Genomic DNA, 18,445 nt, shown 5'->3' on the forward strand with positions numbered 1-18,445 from the left:
CTCGTCGTGCCCCTTTCAACACATGCAAGAGTCATGGGCACAAGGCCCCAAGCGAGACTGCACATAACCCAATCAGACACACTACTGTTTCCACACGCCATCAGTACTTACCTCGAGGACAAAGAAAAAATCTTGCCTCCATGCACGACCCCCACTACAACGTCTCAAGTGGCAAGAAGACTTACCATTAGGAAAGCTGAAGGGCTCATTTTGACCTTTGCACGGACTCTAAAACATGGTGCCTCTACCAGCATCACAATAGCCTTCAGCCTCGATGCCACCTACACCACCGAGCCTCGCCGTCCCCATCCGGCTCTGACATCATCGCTCATGGTTATCACCAAAAGACTCCTATACGGATAAATGCTACGACGTGAGATATCCAGACTACGGGGCCGGGCTGGAGTTAGTTCCATCTACATCCGCTCACCCCTCCTTACCTCGGGCCAATAAATGAGGGGGTATTATTGGGGGGGGGGGGAGGGGATACCTTAGCCCGTAGATATCACTAAAAAGGTCACCACCAGGAGCTCCATTGGAACCCTTGGGTTTCAACTCCACAAAAGAAAGTCCGGCTTCTAGAGGTTGTGGGTCCCTCTGGAAGCTATCCCCAAGACAGGAGAAGAAGCCGTCCTCTAAGGGAGGGTGGGGGCCGTCTCTAGGGACCCTCAACACCTTTGGAGACACGGTCTCCCAGAGCCCCTGTCTCCTGGAACCCCTATCTCCCAAAGCCCTCAATGCCTCCGAAGCCACAGCCTCCCGGAGCCCCACTCTCCTGGAGCCCTCGATGCCTCCAAAGCCATAGCCTCCTGATGCCCCTGTCTCCCAAAGCCCCTGTCTCTCGGAGCCCTAGACGCCCCCAAAGCCACGGCCTCCCCGAGCCCTAGTCTCTCAGAGCCCCTGTCTCCCGGTGTCTGGGTAGGCTCCCCCAGAACCTGGAGAGTGGGCATGTATGATCTTAGAGAAAGATCAATCAGAGAGGGCCCACCAGCTGTCCTCCTCCTGTAAGGAAGTGATCAACATTCAATGCGATGCATATGGAAGCCATCCTAACATCCCAAGTGCAAACGGAGGCTGGACTGACACCTTGGATAGTGTGACGCTGCAATAGGCGACTGGCTAGGCGCCTCGTCCCTAGGGCCGCTTGCACTACTATATTGCCATGATAGATAATATATTCTGGTTAGGGGTAAAATACATCCTACCTAGACCCCTGTCGAGTGATTCGACCGGTCCTAGGTTTCTGTGGGATAGCGATAGTTTGTATCGCTATCTAAGGGTATATTTGTACATTTATACCCTATATGACACTATAAATATAGACCTTTGGCCATCAGACCAAGGGGGCAATCCTTCTGGACCATTACATATCTGGTATTCCTCCATCTCCACTTCTTCTCCAAGTTTGAGCACACTTCTGTGAGTGTAGTCTCGCTGCACTTGTTCGCGCAAGACATATTCTTGCGCCAACATCAACCAACTCCGAGTGGTTGCGTCATGCTCCGCGACCAGCACCGAGCAAGTATATCGACCAACCGAGTAGATTCTTGACCAGCTGAGCATCATCGTTAAGATCTACACGCCGAGGAGATCAGCGCCGCAATAGCAGCATCGCCTCTACAGTATCCGCACGTACTTGGCAGAATCGCTGAGCGCCGATGTGCTAGCACCGCACGCACGACTAGGGTTTTAGGAGATCATGTGGAGGGTTGCGGCTAGAGTTTTGGAGTGGCTCTTCCCCCTCACGCCCCACCCCACATCTCTCCTTATAAAGAGCTCGCTAATGGGCTCCCACGTTAGAAGCCCTTTAGGACTCAAACACCTCATGGATCACATTCCAATCAAACTCATATACAAATACAATTCGTATGTTTTGTTCCAACCCATTAAGTGTGTGACCCGTTAGGTTTATATACAAACAGCTATGACTCGAAACCCTTTCCAAACTAAAATTAATAGCAGTCCCTAGCAGGACATGTTGACTTCCGAGTATACTCAAAGATCATATCAGTTGAACTTTGATATACATATGCATTGATCCCTTTATCTCATGATATTAGTCAAGCTCAAGGCGAGATATATGTCACCTTTGTGATAGCTCGATCATTCACTCGATCAAGTAGTGGATTCATCGTGATTAACTTTTTAATCATATTGGCATGGCCATGTATTTTCTCAATCCAACTATCTCGAGGGGGTCAGAGATATATCTCGTTATCAAGGAGTAGCAAATCCCATCTTGATCGTTCACACCTCACGACATATTTCATGACAAACTCGAGAGCTACTTTTATGACTACCCAATTATGGAGTAGCGTTTGGTAGCTCTAAAGTATGTCACTACACATTTCAAAAATCAATGACGATCTCAGGTCTAATGATCCTGCAAGTACACTATTTAAAATAACAACTAATATCATATTATAAATAACAATCCTAGCAGTATCTCAAAGTGGGTCTATCCAACATCATATTCTCTAACATGAATGTTCACATTATTGATTTGGTATCTTATGAACATGATCATCGGTCGATACATGTGCTGGTCTTATGAATTATCATGATGATATATGACCAGAGATCAAATTAGAATAACATCATGATATAAACAAAGAGTTTCACGAATAATTCACATATTTGTTAATCAATATAAATGATAATTATTCTTAGAATAACAAATTATTCAGAAGTACATGAACATAGACATATGATATAATCATCCCTATGATTCCCTTTAGGGAATATCACCTTCGGTTCTAATAGTTATAGTTAATTATTAAAGTATATTTCTCAAAATTTATGTAGGTCTCATGATTTATAATTCCTACTACCTCACAGAAAAAATACTAAGATGAGACTCGCTTTATATTTAGAACTATCTTTTTATTATATTCTAATAGTTAAAACTAGCTGCTAACTCTTACATTAAAACTGCCCTCAGTCTCAGCTGCTCCTAGACCATATTTCTAGTGTCAGGAGCGCAAGTCTGGCTTTTTTGTGCCAGCAAACCAACCAACCGGCATGTGACATCTATCTCGTGCTGTACATGCGCAACGTTTTGCCCGTGGAAGTTACTTCTTCCCTCAGACTTTACATACATGTCTCAAGTGACCACGTTAATGGCCTATGGGTGCACAACAAGAGATTATATATGTATGGTTTCCATGTTTATCTGGCATTCTTCTCTTTGTTTTTGTCTCCTATTAGATCAGTATAGCTAGGTTTCCTAAACCGTTAGAAGTGGAGCAGGCATCAAGTGGCACCTCCTCTCCAAGTAATAAATAAATAAAAATAGAACTCTTTAAGCCTATCCTCCAACCCTAGCTGTAGCATACCCACTTGCCCACCACGCAAACTCATGTGCACCATTGGTTATGCGGCTTCTCTCCGGTATCGATGAGGCCCCCTGAGGCCGTATATGTTGGTTTTCCCCATTCAATTCATCCCTTCTGTTTGTAACTCTTTCCTGCTAATGTTGTCGCTTCCCTAGCCCTATCTGGCTTTCAACACTATCACTGCTCATTTTTTTCTCATGAGAATGAAAATAAATAAATATAGCAGGTGAAGGAGCCTATTAAAAGTGGCACACGAGGCAGCTTCACCGTAGGTAGCATGAGGTGCCGACAAGCCATTTGATTTCGTGATGGCGTGTGCTCCGCCTTGCTTGAAGCGTTGGTACACTAGACAGCTTCATCATGGGTAACGTGAGGTGTCGACAAGCCAGTCAATTTCATTGATGGCGAAGCCAGTAAGTTATGTGTAGCCTGAGGTGCCGATGAAACCAATCAATTTTGTCGATAGCATGAGGTACCAAGAAGCCAATCGGTTTTGTTGATGGCGTGTGCTTGGCCTTAGTAGAAACATTGGATAGTAGTAAATGAAACAATTTCACTCATGGGTAGCATAATGTGCCGACAAGCCAATTTGTCTTTTCTTTACTGACGTGTGCTCGGTCTTGTTGGAAGCTTTGGATAGTGGCACACTTGAAACTTCACCGTAGGTAGCATGAGGTGCCGATAAGCCATTTGATTTCGTTGCTAGTGTGTGCTCCACCTTGGCACACTAGACAACTTCATCATGGGTAACGTGAGGTGCCAACAAGCCAATTGATTTCATTGATGGCGAAGCCAATCAGTTGTGTGTAGCCTAAGTTGCCGATGAAGCCAACAGTTTTGTCGATAGCATGAGGTACCAAGAAGCCAATCAGTTTTGTCAATGGTCTGTGCTTGGCCTTGCTAGATGCATTGGATAGTAGTACACAAAACAATTTCACTAGTTGGTAGGATGAGGTGCCGACAAGCCAATTTATCTTTTCTTTACTGGCGTGTGCTCGATCTTGCTGGAAGTGTTGGACAGTGGCACTCTTGACAACTTCACCATAGGTAGCATGAGCTGCCGACAAGCCAATTTATCTTTTCTTTACTGGCGTGTGCTCGATCTTGCTGGAAGTGTTGGACAGTGGCACTCTTGACAACTTCACCATAGGTAGCATGAGCTGCCGACAAGCCATTTGATTTCGTGATGGCGTGTGCTCCACCTTGTTTGAAGCATTGGTACACTAGACAGCTTCATCATGGGTAACGTGAGGTGCCGACAAGCCAATGATTTCATGGATGGCGAAGCCAATCAGTTGTGTGTAACTTGAGGTGCCAACTAAGCCAATCAGTTTTGTCGACAGCATGGGGTACCAAGAAGCCAATCGATTTTGTTGATGGCGTGTGCTTGGCCTTACTAGAAGAGTTGGACAATGGCACACGAAACAATTTCACTTGTAGGTAGCATGAGGTGCCGACAAGCCAATCTGTCTTTTCTTTACTAACGTGTGCTCGATCTTATTGGAAGCGTTGGGCAATGTCACATTTAACAACTTCACCGTAGGCAGCATGAGATGCCGACAAACCATTCGATTTCGTTGATAGCTTGTGCTCAACATTACTCAAAACACTGGACCAATGCATGCTTCCCGCGCCAAAAGACAAATGATGAAGTTGGGACGATTTATGAATCCCCATGTTATGAACTCAACTAACATTGAAAGCATACGATCTATGTGTAGCAAATATTTGTAATTGTCTAGTATGATCTTATTGTATACTGAAGTAAACTACTAAATATGGAGTAACTTCCATGCTCTGCGTTTGGGTAGCCAAGCAGGCGCAGGCAGTCGAAAGGCCTATTAAGTCTGTCACTTTAGTCCCATGTATTGCTTGGAACTAGCAACCCTAGTCCTATTTTAGCGTTGGCTCAAGCTTGACACCATTGACCGCAGCTAAGCCAGCTCACAAAAATCCTTTTTGACGATGGTGAGTGGTTGGTTACCCATGCATGGGAATATGGGATGGAGAAGTGGGGTGTCGACGCCAATGCTAGAGTGGGAAATATCACATCGACGTCGTGAGTTGAGGAGTGCTTGTGCTTCTATTTCTGTTTTTTGTAGAGGAAAGTTGAGAATCTCGGAGGCACCCGGAGATCCTCGGTCGGAAGTCGCCGGCGGCCGGAAGCTGAACGCCGCCCGCCGGCGCTAGGAGATAGTAAAGCCGGAGAGAGTGAGCGCGTTCACACGGTGATTGACTGGACCGGTCGTGAGCTGACGTGATGGCTCATCACTGACACCGCAGCGCAGGAAGGGGACAGGCCACCATTGCCGTCACGCGCCCGGGCCGTGCCAAGCCACGCCCCACCCCCGCGGCGTCGCGCGCGCACCAACCAATCTCCCCCTGCGAGACCCCCCACGCAACTGACACCGGGGACCCAGGAGGACCCCGCGCCTCTCGGGCCCCACAAGGCAGTGACCGGCGCGTCGCGTCCGACGATCCTTTTGACCTCCCCCCTAGCAACTGAAGCGCAGCCAGCGGCGGAAAGGGAGAAGAGCGAACGAAACGGACCCGAGCACACCCCGCGCCGCCGCGCCCACGCTAGCCCCACGACGTCTCGGGCCCGCACGTCAGTGGCGTAGGGTCGGGGTGGAGCATGGTTGCGGTCGCTGCCCCCGGACCTCAATGGAATTCCAATGGGGCTGTGAGTCTTGACGTCCGCAAGGGCGGACCCCCGGGACACGCGCACGCAGCCACGCCAGGCCAGGGCGGCGGAAGTCGTAGGATTTTCTACTGCTCTCTCTCTCTCTCTCTCTCCCCCTCTCTCCCCTCGTCGCTTCCACTTCCTCCTCTCGTTCTCCTCGCTTCGTCCGCTCGACCGGTGCGGAGGGCTCTCGCTCGTCACGGCGGAACCCTAGTTCGTCTTGGCGCCACCTCGGCGCCGGAGGCGGAGGTTGGATTGTGCGGCGCTGCAGTTTGAGCCCCGGATCGGCGGGTTCGGCCGCGGGTTCGCTCGGATCGAGGAGGCTCCGATGCGGGGAGGCTGCGGGGTCGCGGTCCTGGCCGGAACGAGCGTGCGGTGGTGAATTCCGGTGGTTGTCTCGTTCGGAGAGGCGGTGGTGGGAGCTCGGGGCCGCTGCCTAATCCGCGCCTCATTCTGCTACTGCCTCCGAGTCTTCGGCCCGTTCGGTGCTCCTCGTCGGTTGGTTCCGGTGGATTTCCAGACCAAGGGGTGCTACTGCTGCTTTCGCTCGAGTAATCTCGTTCGGTTTTTGGTGCTGGTGGAGTTGCAATCTGCGCTAGATTTGCGCGTTCTGTGAAGAAGTTACGTTGTTTGCCACGACCTGCAGCGGATGCTTGTTCGTGCTCGAGGCGCGGTGGATCTCGAGTGGTTCTGCTGTACGGAGTAAAGGTCCGGTTTTGGACTGGATTCTGGGGGCACCGGTCTCCTGCTAGTATGATGCCATCGGGGCAGCCGAACCCGATGGGGTCGGGGCAGCAGGTCGGCGCGTCGCTGCTCCGGACGAACTCCAGCCTTCTCAGTGGCGGCCAGCCGGGGATGGGGATGGGCGGCGGAGGAAGCGGCGGCGTGCTTCCGTCGCAGTCACCGTTTGGGTCCCTCGTCTCGCCGAGCACGCAGTATGGCGGTAATGGCTTGCTGGCGGGTGCCTCCAATGTCGCGTCCCTGCTGGGCCGGCAGTCTTATGGGAATGGGGGGACTGGGGCAATGCCGGGCGGCGGCCTTCCGATGAGTACGATGCAACAGAGAGGGGGGCTTGATGCTGTTGGTGATTTGGTTGGTGCCGGAGGGTCAAATTCCATGTCTTTCCCTTCCTCCTCCCAGGGCAGTTTGGGCAATCAGCTTGGTACTGATAACTTACAGCACCAGCACCAGCAGCAGCAGTTTGATGCACCACAAGATTCGCAACAACAACAACAGCAGCATCAGCACCAGCAGCAGCAACTATCAATGCCCTACAATCAACAGCATATGCTGCCACAAACACCGCAGCAGCCCCAGCAGGCGCAGCATACGGTGAAGTTGGAGAACGGAGGTGTCTTGGGTGGGGTCAAATTGGAGCAGCAGATCGGGCAGACTGATCAGAATGGTCCTGCGCAGATGTTGCGCTGTTCTAGTGGTGTGAAGCTTGAACCACAGTTGCAAGCATTGAGGAGCTTGGGTGCTGTGAAGATGGAGCACCAAAGCTCAGATCCATCGGTGTTCCTGCAGCAACAACAGCAGCAACATATGTTGCAGCTGACTAAGCAGAACCCCCAGGTTGCAGCTGCCCACTTGAGCCTCTTACAGCAGCAGCAGCGTTTCTTGCATCTGCAGCAGCAGCAGCAGCAGCAGCAGCAGCAGCAGCAACAGCAACAGCAACAACAACAGCACCAACAGATTATGAAGAACTTGCCTTTGCAGAGAAACCAATTGCAGCAGCAGCAACAGCAACAACAGCAACAACAGCATCAGCAGTTGCTTCGTCAACAAAGTCTAAATATGAGAACTTCTGGTAAACCAACTCCTTATGAACCAGGAACCTGCGCTAAGAGATTGACCCATTACATGTATCACCAGCAAAACAGGCCACAGGTAAATGTTTGACATTTCTACCAAACAGATCGTGCCATTATTGCAACCTAGGTGGATACTTATTATTCAAAATGTGGTATAGGACAATAACATTGAGTACTGGAGAAACTTTGTCAATGAATACTTTGCCCCAAGCGCCAATAAGAGGTGGTGCGTTTCTCTCTATGGAAATGGTCGTCAAACTACTGGAGTTTTCCCTCAGGTTCCGTTTTCCTCTGACAATAAATCTAGGCTGGTGATTCATTTTTTGTGTCTTGAGTGTTTGTTGTAACTGCTATAGCGAGCATACATTCTGCTGTTTAAATGCGAGTTATTTTTTAAAAAAAATAATAGTATTGTTTGTCTGTTAGATACTTATTTTAAGCTGTTTCATGCCAATTTTCGTTGTAGGATGTTTGGCATTGTGAGATATGCAATAGAAAGCCAGGACGAGGCTTTGGTGGGTATAATTGTGATTTAAATCTATTCTCATAAATATTATTTGTTTTGTGTGTCTATACATCACAATTGTTTGATGGTGTGCCACCTCCTTTTATAGAAACTACGGTTGAGGTCTTGCCACGGTTGTGCCAAATCAAATATGCCAGTGGTACACTTGAGGAACTTCTGTATGTTGACATGCCGCGGGAGTCCCAGAATTCATCTGGGCAGATTGTTTTGGACTATACCAAGGCAATCCAGGAGAGTGTCTTTGAGCAATTGCGTGTAGTTCGTGAGGGACATCTAAGGATTGTTTTCAACCAAGACCTCAAGGTAATATATTCTCTTGTCGATATATTGTGTTATTCTTTCATAATAGTACTCCACCACATATAATATGTTTGATATTCTAGGGTAATCGACATGAATTAAGGGCTGGTTTGAAAGTACCTCTATAGCCTTATTAATTTCTTCAAGCAGCAGTACATTTTTCGCCTTCTTGGCTGGTTATAGTAGTTTGATGAAGTTGCCCAACTTACTACCCTACTTAATCTCTCTTATGCCACCATGCATGACTGCATGCACATTGAAACTGCGTTTGTATTAACGCAGCCATAATTCAGTGGAAGTCTTCATGAGGTAAGCTTGTCTGATTTATGGAAGGGGAAAGGGTATAAAGGGAAGGAATGCTAGCAAAGTCACCTAAAAACATAGAATGGCATACATTTGTGCACAAAGAAAAAGTCTAAAACGATGCATGTTTATATACAGAGGGAGTAGTTTGTTACACTTATGATAGAAGTTTTGATCCCATTGGCTAAAATATTGTGTGCATTGTGCTCTGACTAGATTGCATCATGGGAGTTCTGTGCCAGGCGTCACGAGGAACTTATTCCCCGGAGATCAATCGTACCACAGGTACCATTTTCCCTTAGCTTGTAGGCATAATGGAAGTTGGATTTTCATCTGCATTGTGAATTTTGACCATGGAGGACTTAATTTCATCCACCTGACCCTTCTATCTAGGTCAGTCAACTTGGTGCTGTTGTGCAAAAGTATCAGTCTTCGGTTCAAAATTCAGCAGGGTTATCAAGTCAGGACATGCAGAACAATTGTAACTCGTAAGGATACTGCTTTGATGTGCTTATGCTTTAGAACTTTAATTTCAGTTCCTTGTTAAATTCAATTTTGGTTTAAGCTTTTGTTCCGAGCTTGGTTATCCAATGCAACAATAATGCTATGCTGATCTTAGCTATTCGAGCTTATTTTGCGGCACTTGGTTTGATGATCTTGGAATTTTTCTCTTTTCCATTTTAAAATTGGCGTTTCTAGTGCATGTACCTATGAATACATCAACCCTAGCTGCTGCATCATAGCAGATACCAGTTATGGCTGTTTCCTTTTTTTGAATAAGAAATAAAATCCCTGATTTACAATTTATTATACATGTCATATCCTTCATATTAAGAAACGATTAGTGCATGTGAGTATCTAGTACTTCAAATTGAAATGCTATGTGCACAAAATGGAGAATTTCAAGGGGCTTTGTTAACTAGAAGTCTCTGCATAGCTATGACCGTGTGTATTGTGTGCTTTGGAAACTGCTTGTATAGCATGCATGCCATTTGCGATGAGCAATAGTCAATAGGACTATACTGCAAACATGTGGTCTTGTTCTGAAGGAATATTTTATGGAGTTGGTAAAGTCTAAAACTATCTAATTGGAAGCAGGGGCATCAAAATGCTGCAACGAACTAGTAAATCTGTTACTGATTTGCCTACAGTTTGGTATTGGACTTAATTTAACATAAGGCATGTACAATGCATTGAACATTCCATGTTTTTCTATGGCGTTGTGAGCTACCTAGCTGAAACTATATTGCTATCTGCAAATAGTGCCTCATGTATGCATCACCCTTTATTTATATTGCCTCTCATTGTAGTTTAGTGCTGACTTACATTGTTACTGTTACCTTTCCTGAACTATTATGGCATTCGAGAAGATTAGCGAGGACCTGAGAGAAAAATGCATAAACATCTTCCCTAGACATACCCTTCTCTGTATATATCTAAGTGATTATTGCCTGATTGACTTCAGAACTGTACTCGGTGTCTAGAAGATGCTAGGTTGGTGGCAGGGTGGTGCGTAGCGTCTAGGCTGCCAAGCGGTTGATTTTGGAGCCCTTCCGCCAGCATGCGTCCTTGATGATCGGGGCCATAGCCGATTGGCCATGTACGAGGAAGCTTGATGCTTTGAAGAGCTCTACAAATGAGTTGGTGAAGTTGTTCAGTACGGATGCGTCCATTAGAGAGGACGAAGCATTGGTTGGTGACATTGCCCAGCGTCGCATTGCTGTTCACCTAGGCAGCGTGGGCACCTGGTCTGCCAATTTTGCCCAAATCAGAGTGGCAAGGTGGTGCCTAGCGAATAGGCTTTCAGAGAAAGAGATATTTATTGAGCATAACTGTTGGGTTTGGATCAAAAGAAATAGTTTAAATGAGGAAATATAGTTACCAAGGAAATAATTTAGTATGTTACATAGAAGAACCTGGTTATTGTTTTCTGTTGATCCTTAAACCATGCGGTATTGTTGATTAAAAACAAGGTTGATTCTTGTGGTGTCAAATATGTTGTATTATTAGTTTTATCAAGTTAGCTGAAGTACTATGGAACTTTTGTTTATATGTTAAGCAACACATTGTAATATACGTGTTACTTGCTAGTTGTAACACCTCTGCCCAAATCAGGGAGGCCTTTTGTGCCTTTACTGGTTGGTGTAATGTGACAATGGAACTTAAGTGTGTAATATTGGGTTTGGGTAGAAAGAAATAATTCAAATGAGAAAATACGGTTGCCAAGGAAATGAAATAGTATGATACATAACCTGGGTATTGTTTCCTAATGATACTTCAACCATGTGTTATTGTTGTTAAAAATAAAGGGCGTTTCTTGACTTATCAAATATGGGGTATTATTAAGAGTAAATTTCACAAAACTACACTATGATTGTGAAAACTATATGAAAACTACATTTTTAGAAATAAATTTTGTAGAACTACGCTTTTAAGAATCTATTTCACAAAACTACACTTCTATTGTTGTTATTTTTTATCAGAAAACAACACTGTAAGGGTCTATCGCAACAGAACCACATTTTTAAAAGTGTAGTTTTGTGATACATAATGATTATTAAAGTGTAATTGTGATAAAAGTCATAAAATATGCCAATGAAAGCGTAGTTTTGCAAAAAGAACGCATGTGAAAGTGTAGTTATGTGAAATTGATTTTTTGAAAGTGCAGTTTTGCGATACAAAGTGACATTAAAAGTGTAATTTTCAAAATTGATTCATAAATTATAGTTCTGTGATAGTTTTTTCAATCTTAGTGTAGGTCTGTGAAATTTACCCTTATTTTGATCCAGTTAGCTAAGTATTATTGAATGTTTGTTTATATGTTAAGCAACGCACTGTAATACATGTGTTATGTGCTAACTGTAACCACCGGACCCAAATAGAGGTTGCATGGCGCATTTGTGTAGCTGTAGCATATTGTGTAGCATTTTTGGATGAAACAAGGAAAAAACCGCTTATGGTATTTAGTTTAGGGATGAATTGGTATGGTGCCCTAGGGCAGGCTGGACGCTGGTGGGAGAGGCCGACAACACTTGGGAGGTGGCCCGCGGTGGGTTGGGCGCAGGATGGAGGGAGAGAGGAGGGCTGGAGAGTTTGAGAGCCAAGGGGGTTATCCTCCTTAATTATTACTTGATAATTGAGGAACCCCTGGACTCATTTATGGCTGGGACTCGGTACAGATCCCATCTATTATGGATAGACCTTTTCTAACTTAAACAAGAAATACACTTCATTTAAAAGATAACTTCCTAATCTACTAGACTCCAGACCCTTCCTAATACGGGTAACTTGCCGACCAAGTAGGTGAGGGCCGACTGGCTGTGCGGCTGGTAGCAGTAGTATTAGGGCTGCTGCCCTAATGTTGTGGCGGTGGCAATCTGGGCCGTTAGGCCCCATGACAGGACCCAAGCAAATTGCTATACGTTGTAGGCCTACCCTGCGTGGGTGTTGGGCTGTAGCTATTTTGGACCTCAGGACGTTACATGAGCAATGTAGCATGCAATAATTTTATAGTTTCCTGTCATGCAAGTACTGGCCTGCTGAGATTTCTTTAGGTTGTATGTTCTGTCTTATTTTAGACAAAAGGGAGGGTCCCCCGCTTTTATTGAATGTGCACAAATGTCACAACCGTTACTGGGGTTGTATGTTCTGTCTTAATATTAACAAACATTTGTTGCTACTATGATCTAGTATGATGGCAAGCCGCCAATATTTGATGTCTTGTTGCTCCCTGATTAAGGAAACTGCTTTCCCCCCCTCATTACGATATCTGTTTGTATTGGCATGTATTTGCCACTGTGATTTAATTCCTCAACTTATTTTCTACCGTTTACTCCTTCCTATTTATTGTTCTAACACACCAAAATGTTAAACTAGGTTTGTTGCATGTGCTCGCCAATTGGCTAAAGCATTGGAAGTGCCATTGGTAAATGATTTAGGATACACAAAAAGATATGTCCGCTGCCTCCAGGTACCAACTATTTCATGACTCCTTATATCCAATTCCATTCTACGTTTTAGTTTTGTTTGAGTTAATATTATGCCCACGATCTTTCAATTTGTATCCACAATTCCACATGCTTCCATTGTATTTAGCCATGTAGTTTTAGCTACCAATTTTCTTCTTTCACGCCATCCGTTAACTCTTCCTATTTATGTGATGTTATCTCCCTGATCAATCTTTTCTTTTTGTTTCAATAATGATACTCAGATTGCAGAGGTGGTCAATTGTATGAAAGATTTGATCGATTACAGCAGGCAGAATAGATCTGGTCCAATAGGTCATTACCTTCCTCTTGGCTCCCCCTCTTGTGGCTATATATCTTGCTTTGCAACATAATTTGCTACAATCATGAAAAAAAGAAAACGTCATTTAGCCCTATTTCCCATTGTCAGACCAGTAGTCTGCAACCTGCTAATACAGGGTTAACACTAATTTCTCATTTGCGAAGTGTTATTAAATTTTGTTAGGGATTGTTTCCTTTTTACATTGTTTTTAATCATCCAAGTAACATGTTTCTTAAGCACCATATCACAGTTGGAATAATATAGTTTATGTGTTTTGCAGCCTATATTTCTGACACTAGCTTGTAAGTACCATAAGATTCGGGATGCGGACGATGTGTCAATATAGAAGCAGGATTAGTAAAAAATGTGGGCAGTTACTAATAGGTTATCTCATATTTGTTTCTCATGGCTCTTATCTATCCAACTTTCACATCTTAGTTTGTCAAGGTTCTTATCCAGATGAAAAGAAAATGAAATCTGCTATTGTCATACAAGCTTAATTACTGGCTACAAGTTAGCATGCATTTGAGTATGATAATTTTTTTGGACATTTCTAACAATGGCAAGCCTTAGTAATAATCATGCTGCTGCTGTTTGCTTCTACTGCTGATTTTTAACATGCAACATCATCGTGTTTTTTCCAGAGAGCTTGCATAAATTCCCTAGGAGGGGACCTCCAGGGATTAGTTCCCCTCAACAACAGCAGCAACCCGAGGAGCAGCAACCTGTTCCACAGAATTCAAACCAGAGTGGTCAAAACTCCGCCCCTACAACTGGAATGCAGGTTTCTGCCTCTGGAAATGGTGATGCCACATCAAACAATTCACTCAATTGTGCACCATCTACTTCGGCACCATCTTCATCTGTTGTTGGTCTCCTCCATGGCTCAATAAATTGCAGACAAGACCATCCAACAAGCAGTAGCAATGGTCTGTATAACAGTGGAAATAATGCTTCAGTTGCTAAGGCCAACTCAACAAACTCCATGCAGTCAAATGCTCCAGCATCTTTTCCTTTGCCAGCTCCCTCAGCATCAAATAATAACATGATGCTTGCTCCTCAGCACACAAGCCAGTTGAACTCGCCAACTATGTCATCAAACTTAACTCCTATGCAAACACCTACAGGTCGACCCCAGGAACCTGAACCAAATGAGTCACAAAGCTCCGTCCAGAGGATATTGCAAGAGATGATGACATCGCATATGAATGGTGTTGGACCAGTGGGAAGTGATATGAAGAGAACGAACTCCTTAGTTGGTAACCCCATGACAAATAACTCCGGAATTAATGGAATGGGGTTTGGGGCAATGGGTGGCCTTGGTCAATCAATGAGAACAGCAATGGGAAATAATGTGATGGCGATGAATGGAAGGACTGGGATGAACCACAGTGTACATGACCTAACACAGTTGAGCCACCAGCAGCAACAGCGCGATATAGGAAACCAGCTACTTGGGGGCCTTAGAGCTGCAAACAGCTTCAATAACCTTCAATATGACTGGAAGACTTCTCAATAGAATGAGCAGGAGTTCAGAGCTCGCATCTGATATGATACAGTTATCCTCACTGGGTTCCATCACTGACAACACAGAAGTTACATCACCACAACCTGCCCTCCTTGGAAGCGGTGGGCTTTTTACTGATGGTGCATGCTACAAGTTAAAGGAAAGGAAACATTAGCGATGATCGGTACATGTTACAGTAACTGTCTGTATGGCTGTTCCTTCGTACTTAGGCTGTGGAATTTGCTGTGTGCTTCCGTGACCGTACCATAAAAATGAGAGTCGTGGACTAATGCCGGCGGCGAGGGTTTGGTGGATTTCAAACTGGGGGAAGATCAGAGCATCCGCTTTCCCCTGTTTTCTCGGGTTGGATGGCATGCATTCCCTCGTCCAGTCTGTAGTGTACCATGGCTCTTTGTAAGTTGTGAAGCATGTGTACCGCCTTTCATAGCCTAGAATCTCATCGTAGCCGTACTGTACTCTGTATAAACTCTCGTTTACTAGTGGAAAGCATCAGGAAAATTTTCCGACGGCGTGTGTTCCTGAGTTGTAAGCTGTGACCGGCGTCTGTCCCACTGAACGCGCCCGTCGATTGTTTTAGAGCAGCAGGTTGGCCTGTATATGAGCATGCCTCTCTGTTCAAAAAATACAAGACAAGACGTATTTTATTTTTAAAAAGTCAAATTTTATATATTTTGACTGTAAATTATAAGTATATTTAGTGTATAAAAACTATACAACTATATTCATATTTTATAACTCTTTCATACTATATTTATTTTATAGCAATAAATTATATATTTTATAAGAAAACCATAATCAAAGTTTAACATTAAAGACTGAGCTAAATAAAATACGCTATGTATCCTTTAACGGAGGGAGTAATATCTATTCATGAACACCGCACTATTATATTCTTGCTTTCCTCTCTCTTTTCCAAATGGGTTGGGACCTGGATTTTTGCATTAGGTGGAAAGTAGGTTTACATTAAAATATGGGATTCTCAGCATTTTCGCTTTGCCTCGATACGGAAGGGTTTCCATATGTCACAAGCATTCGGTTTTTCCTTGCTGGGTTCAGGACTTTAGGTCATGCAGATCGCAGATAGGGTAGGTTCAGGACTTCTGGTCATGCAGCCCACAGAAGGCATGACCATGGCATTTTCCCACTTGCAGCAACTATCTCTCCCTGGATGGAGTACCACAAATTCTTTATTTGCTAGTCAGAAGATATCAACAGTTAAAGAAAGTAGAATTAAAAGCACTTAGAGCATCTTTAAGAGATCCTTTAAAACTCACCTCATATATTCTTATATAGGGAGCCTTCTCAATAATATTTACTCCTAAATCTTCTCTATTTTTAACAGACTCCCTACACTCAATCCCTGTATTCCAACAGACTCATCATTCTTTTCTCTCTATTGGTGTGGACCTCACCCTTCATCTCCCTCCTTCCTCCTTTCCTTTTTTCTCTCCCTTTCCTCTTCACACCGGCGAGGTCCCTCGCCTTCGGTGCGCTCTTCGATGACACGACCTTCCCCGCATGCGACGAGGCGTGCGCCATGCTGTCCCCCGCCATGCTCATGCTCCCGTAGTTCTCGACAATGCCCGGTGACGTCTTCTTTGGGCTGAAGGCACTGACCGTGCTGGTGCTCTCTGGTATGGGCCTAGCCGGGTCAATCACAGAGTCTATTGAGGACCTGAGTGAGCTCCGGGTGCTGCGTTTGGACAACAACCAGTTCACCAGCGTGATACTGGCGAGTTTCCAACGGTTGGAGAGGGCGAGCGAGCTCTGCGTCGATGGCAATTGGCTAGTGGGGCCGATATCGTTCGACAAGGAGATGATATGGAGACTGGGCAAGAAGTTGCGCGTCGGCAGCAACGACAGGCTCTGCTATGACACCAAACAAGAAGGCCTCGAGGGTGTCGTTGCACTTGCCGACGTCGCAGACTGCGATAGTGTGAGAAGGAGCAAGAGGCACGATGAGTGGGAGCAAGTGGGCCCAGGTGGGATTGGGACTCTAGCTGGTTCCCTATATCTAGTTAGGATGGAGAGGGTATTGGGAGCCTCTAAATATTGAGAGTCATATAAGGTATCTGCTGGAGGTGATTTTTAAGATAAAATATCTAAATTTAACTATAAGGAGTTATATTGAGCTTCTCTTGCTCTTACGATTAGGATTACAAATCAGTTTAGTAGTAATAGTAATATACACACAAGAAAACTGAAATCATTCATGCACTGAAACTAATTCATCGACTTTTGATTCGACATGCATCCGGTAACACAAGGCTGACGGATCATTCATGCATCCGTATAGATAACAATACATGTATACGCGCGAGCATGGACACGTATATGTATTAATGTATTTATTAATCTCAGGTAGGTAGCAATAGTGAGCGACGAGATCAGCTGCCGATGTACTTGTCGATGATGGTGGTGAGGGTGGACTTGGGGACGGCGCCGATGATGCTCTCCTTCTTCTCGCCGGCCTTGAAGACGAGCACGGTGGGGATGCTGCGGATGCCGTAGGTGGATGCCACGTTGGGGGACTCGTCCGTGTTCACCTTGCAGCACTTGATCTTGCCGGCGTACTCCTTGGCCAGCTCGTCGATCACCGGCGCGATCATCCGGCAGGGGCCGCACCACGGCGCCCAGAACTCCACTAGCACCGGCGACTCGCACGCCATCACCATCCCGTCCCAGTTCTTCTCGTCAGCCACCAGCACTGCATGCACCCACAGGTACCGATGATTATTCAGTCAGAGCCAGTACCTGCGGTTGCTGTGCTGCAGAGTCTTTAGAAATCAACCGCACGTCTGCATGTGACTGGCATACCTTCGTCCACGGCGTTCTTGGACTGGCAGACGAGGCGCGGCCGCCGCGTGGCGACCGGGCCGGTCGACAACGGCCCGACGGCGGCGGCGGTTCTCTTGGACGGTACGAAGCTGCTGCTGCCGCCGCCGCCGACGAGGAGCCTGTCCTTGCTGCCAGGAGCGTGCAGAGCCCACACTCTGAAGCATGTCCCCAAGGCCATTGTTGGTTCGTCACCTCACGCACACGGAGAGAATGTGGAGCGGACGGTCTAGTGCTGCAGGCCGGGAGGAGGATAGGGTTTGTTTGCCTCGGCCATGGTGAGGATATTTGGGAGCAGCTTGGGGTGGCATTGTGAGGTGGGCAGGGCCTCCTGCTCTGCATGTGGATGAGGTGTTTTTCAGCTCCTGCTTGGGATCTGGGCAGGGAAAAAATTTCAGCCCGGTGTATCTAATATATCCTATTTACTCAAAGGTGTATCTGATATATCTGGTTTACTCACCAGTTGTCCTCAATAAAAAAATTATCATATTTAGCGGTATTTTGTTCGAATTTTGTTTAAATTTATTTAAATTTTGTTCGATATATCTGATGTATCCGATTAATCATGTTTGCAGGTGACCTCCAGTAAATAAACTCTGAATTTGGGCAGATTTTTTTTGGCACCATAGCTCCTGTGTTGGTTACCTCAACAACTCAAGCAACGCAGGAAAGATCTACACAAACAACCCAACCCAACAAACACAAACCCACGACATTTTCCCACAAATAAAGCCAATTTTGTGATAAACCTAAATGATACAGGGTTAGTGGGACCCAAACTATGGCAGGAAGGAAGATCTTCAACTTCAAAACACGATATCGGAGAGGGAGCTG

General features: G+C 45.5%; 3 protein-coding genes across 3 annotated transcripts; 2 read left to right on the top strand and 1 right to left on the bottom strand.

The window, feature by feature from the left end:
- The first annotated feature begins 6,071 nt into the window (after window positions 1-6,071).
- Window positions 6,072-15,282, top strand: LOC133904872 (transcriptional corepressor SEUSS-like). Its single transcript, XM_062346499.1, has 9 exons — window positions 6,072-7,908; window positions 7,991-8,110; window positions 8,299-8,347; window positions 8,447-8,661; window positions 9,178-9,246; window positions 9,355-9,449; window positions 12,838-12,931; window positions 13,172-13,241; window positions 13,893-15,282. Exons 1-9 carry the CDS (start codon window positions 6,772-6,774, stop codon window positions 14,765-14,767), a joined length of 2,724 nt encoding a protein of 907 aa, XP_062202483.1. The 5' UTR covers window positions 6,072-6,771; the 3' UTR covers window positions 14,768-15,282.
- A 561-nt stretch (window positions 15,283-15,843) lies between these two features.
- LOC133904483 (protein TOO MANY MOUTHS-like) lies at window positions 15,844-16,832 on the top strand. The gene is made up of 2 exons (XM_062345998.1): window positions 15,844-15,861; window positions 16,347-16,832. Exons 1-2 carry the CDS (start codon window positions 15,844-15,846, stop codon window positions 16,830-16,832), a joined length of 504 nt encoding a protein of 167 aa, XP_062201982.1.
- A 143-nt stretch (window positions 16,833-16,975) lies between these two features.
- LOC133905248 (thioredoxin M-type, chloroplastic-like) lies at window positions 16,976-17,913 on the bottom strand. Its single transcript, XM_062346982.1, has 2 exons — window positions 17,594-17,913; window positions 16,976-17,483 (listed from the first exon to the last, which is right to left on the bottom strand). Exons 1-2 carry the CDS (start codon window positions 17,790-17,792, stop codon window positions 17,164-17,166), a joined length of 519 nt encoding a protein of 172 aa, XP_062202966.1. The 5' UTR covers window positions 17,793-17,913; the 3' UTR covers window positions 16,976-17,163.
- Window positions 17,914-18,445: the final 532 nt, after the last annotated feature.

Source organism: Phragmites australis, chromosome 22 (assembly GCF_958298935.1).
Source record: "Phragmites australis chromosome 22, lpPhrAust1.1, whole genome shotgun sequence".
In the NCBI taxonomy this organism is placed as follows: domain Eukaryota; kingdom Viridiplantae; phylum Streptophyta; class Magnoliopsida; order Poales; family Poaceae; genus Phragmites; species Phragmites australis.

Bases quoted from the DNA above. Each gene is read 5' to 3' on its own strand.
- LOC133904872 (XM_062346499.1), top strand. From the start codon at position 6,772: ATGATGCCATCGGGGCAGCCGAACCCGATGGGGTCGGGGCAGCAGGTC. The intron at 9,450-12,837 runs GTAAGGATACTG...ATGTTAAACTAG, and splicing joins ATGCAGAACAATTGTAACTC to GTTTGTTGCATGTGCTCGCC. The intron at 12,932-13,171 runs GTACCAACTATT...AATGATACTCAG, and splicing joins GATATGTCCGCTGCCTCCAG to ATTGCAGAGGTGGTCAATTG.
- LOC133905248 (XM_062346982.1), bottom strand. From the start codon at position 17,792: ATGGCCTTGGGGACATGCTTCAGAGTGTGGGCTCTGCACGCTCCTGGC. The intron at 17,484-17,593 runs GTATGCCAGTCA...GGGTGCATGCAG, and splicing joins CAAGAACGCCGTGGACGAAG to TGCTGGTGGCTGACGAGAAG.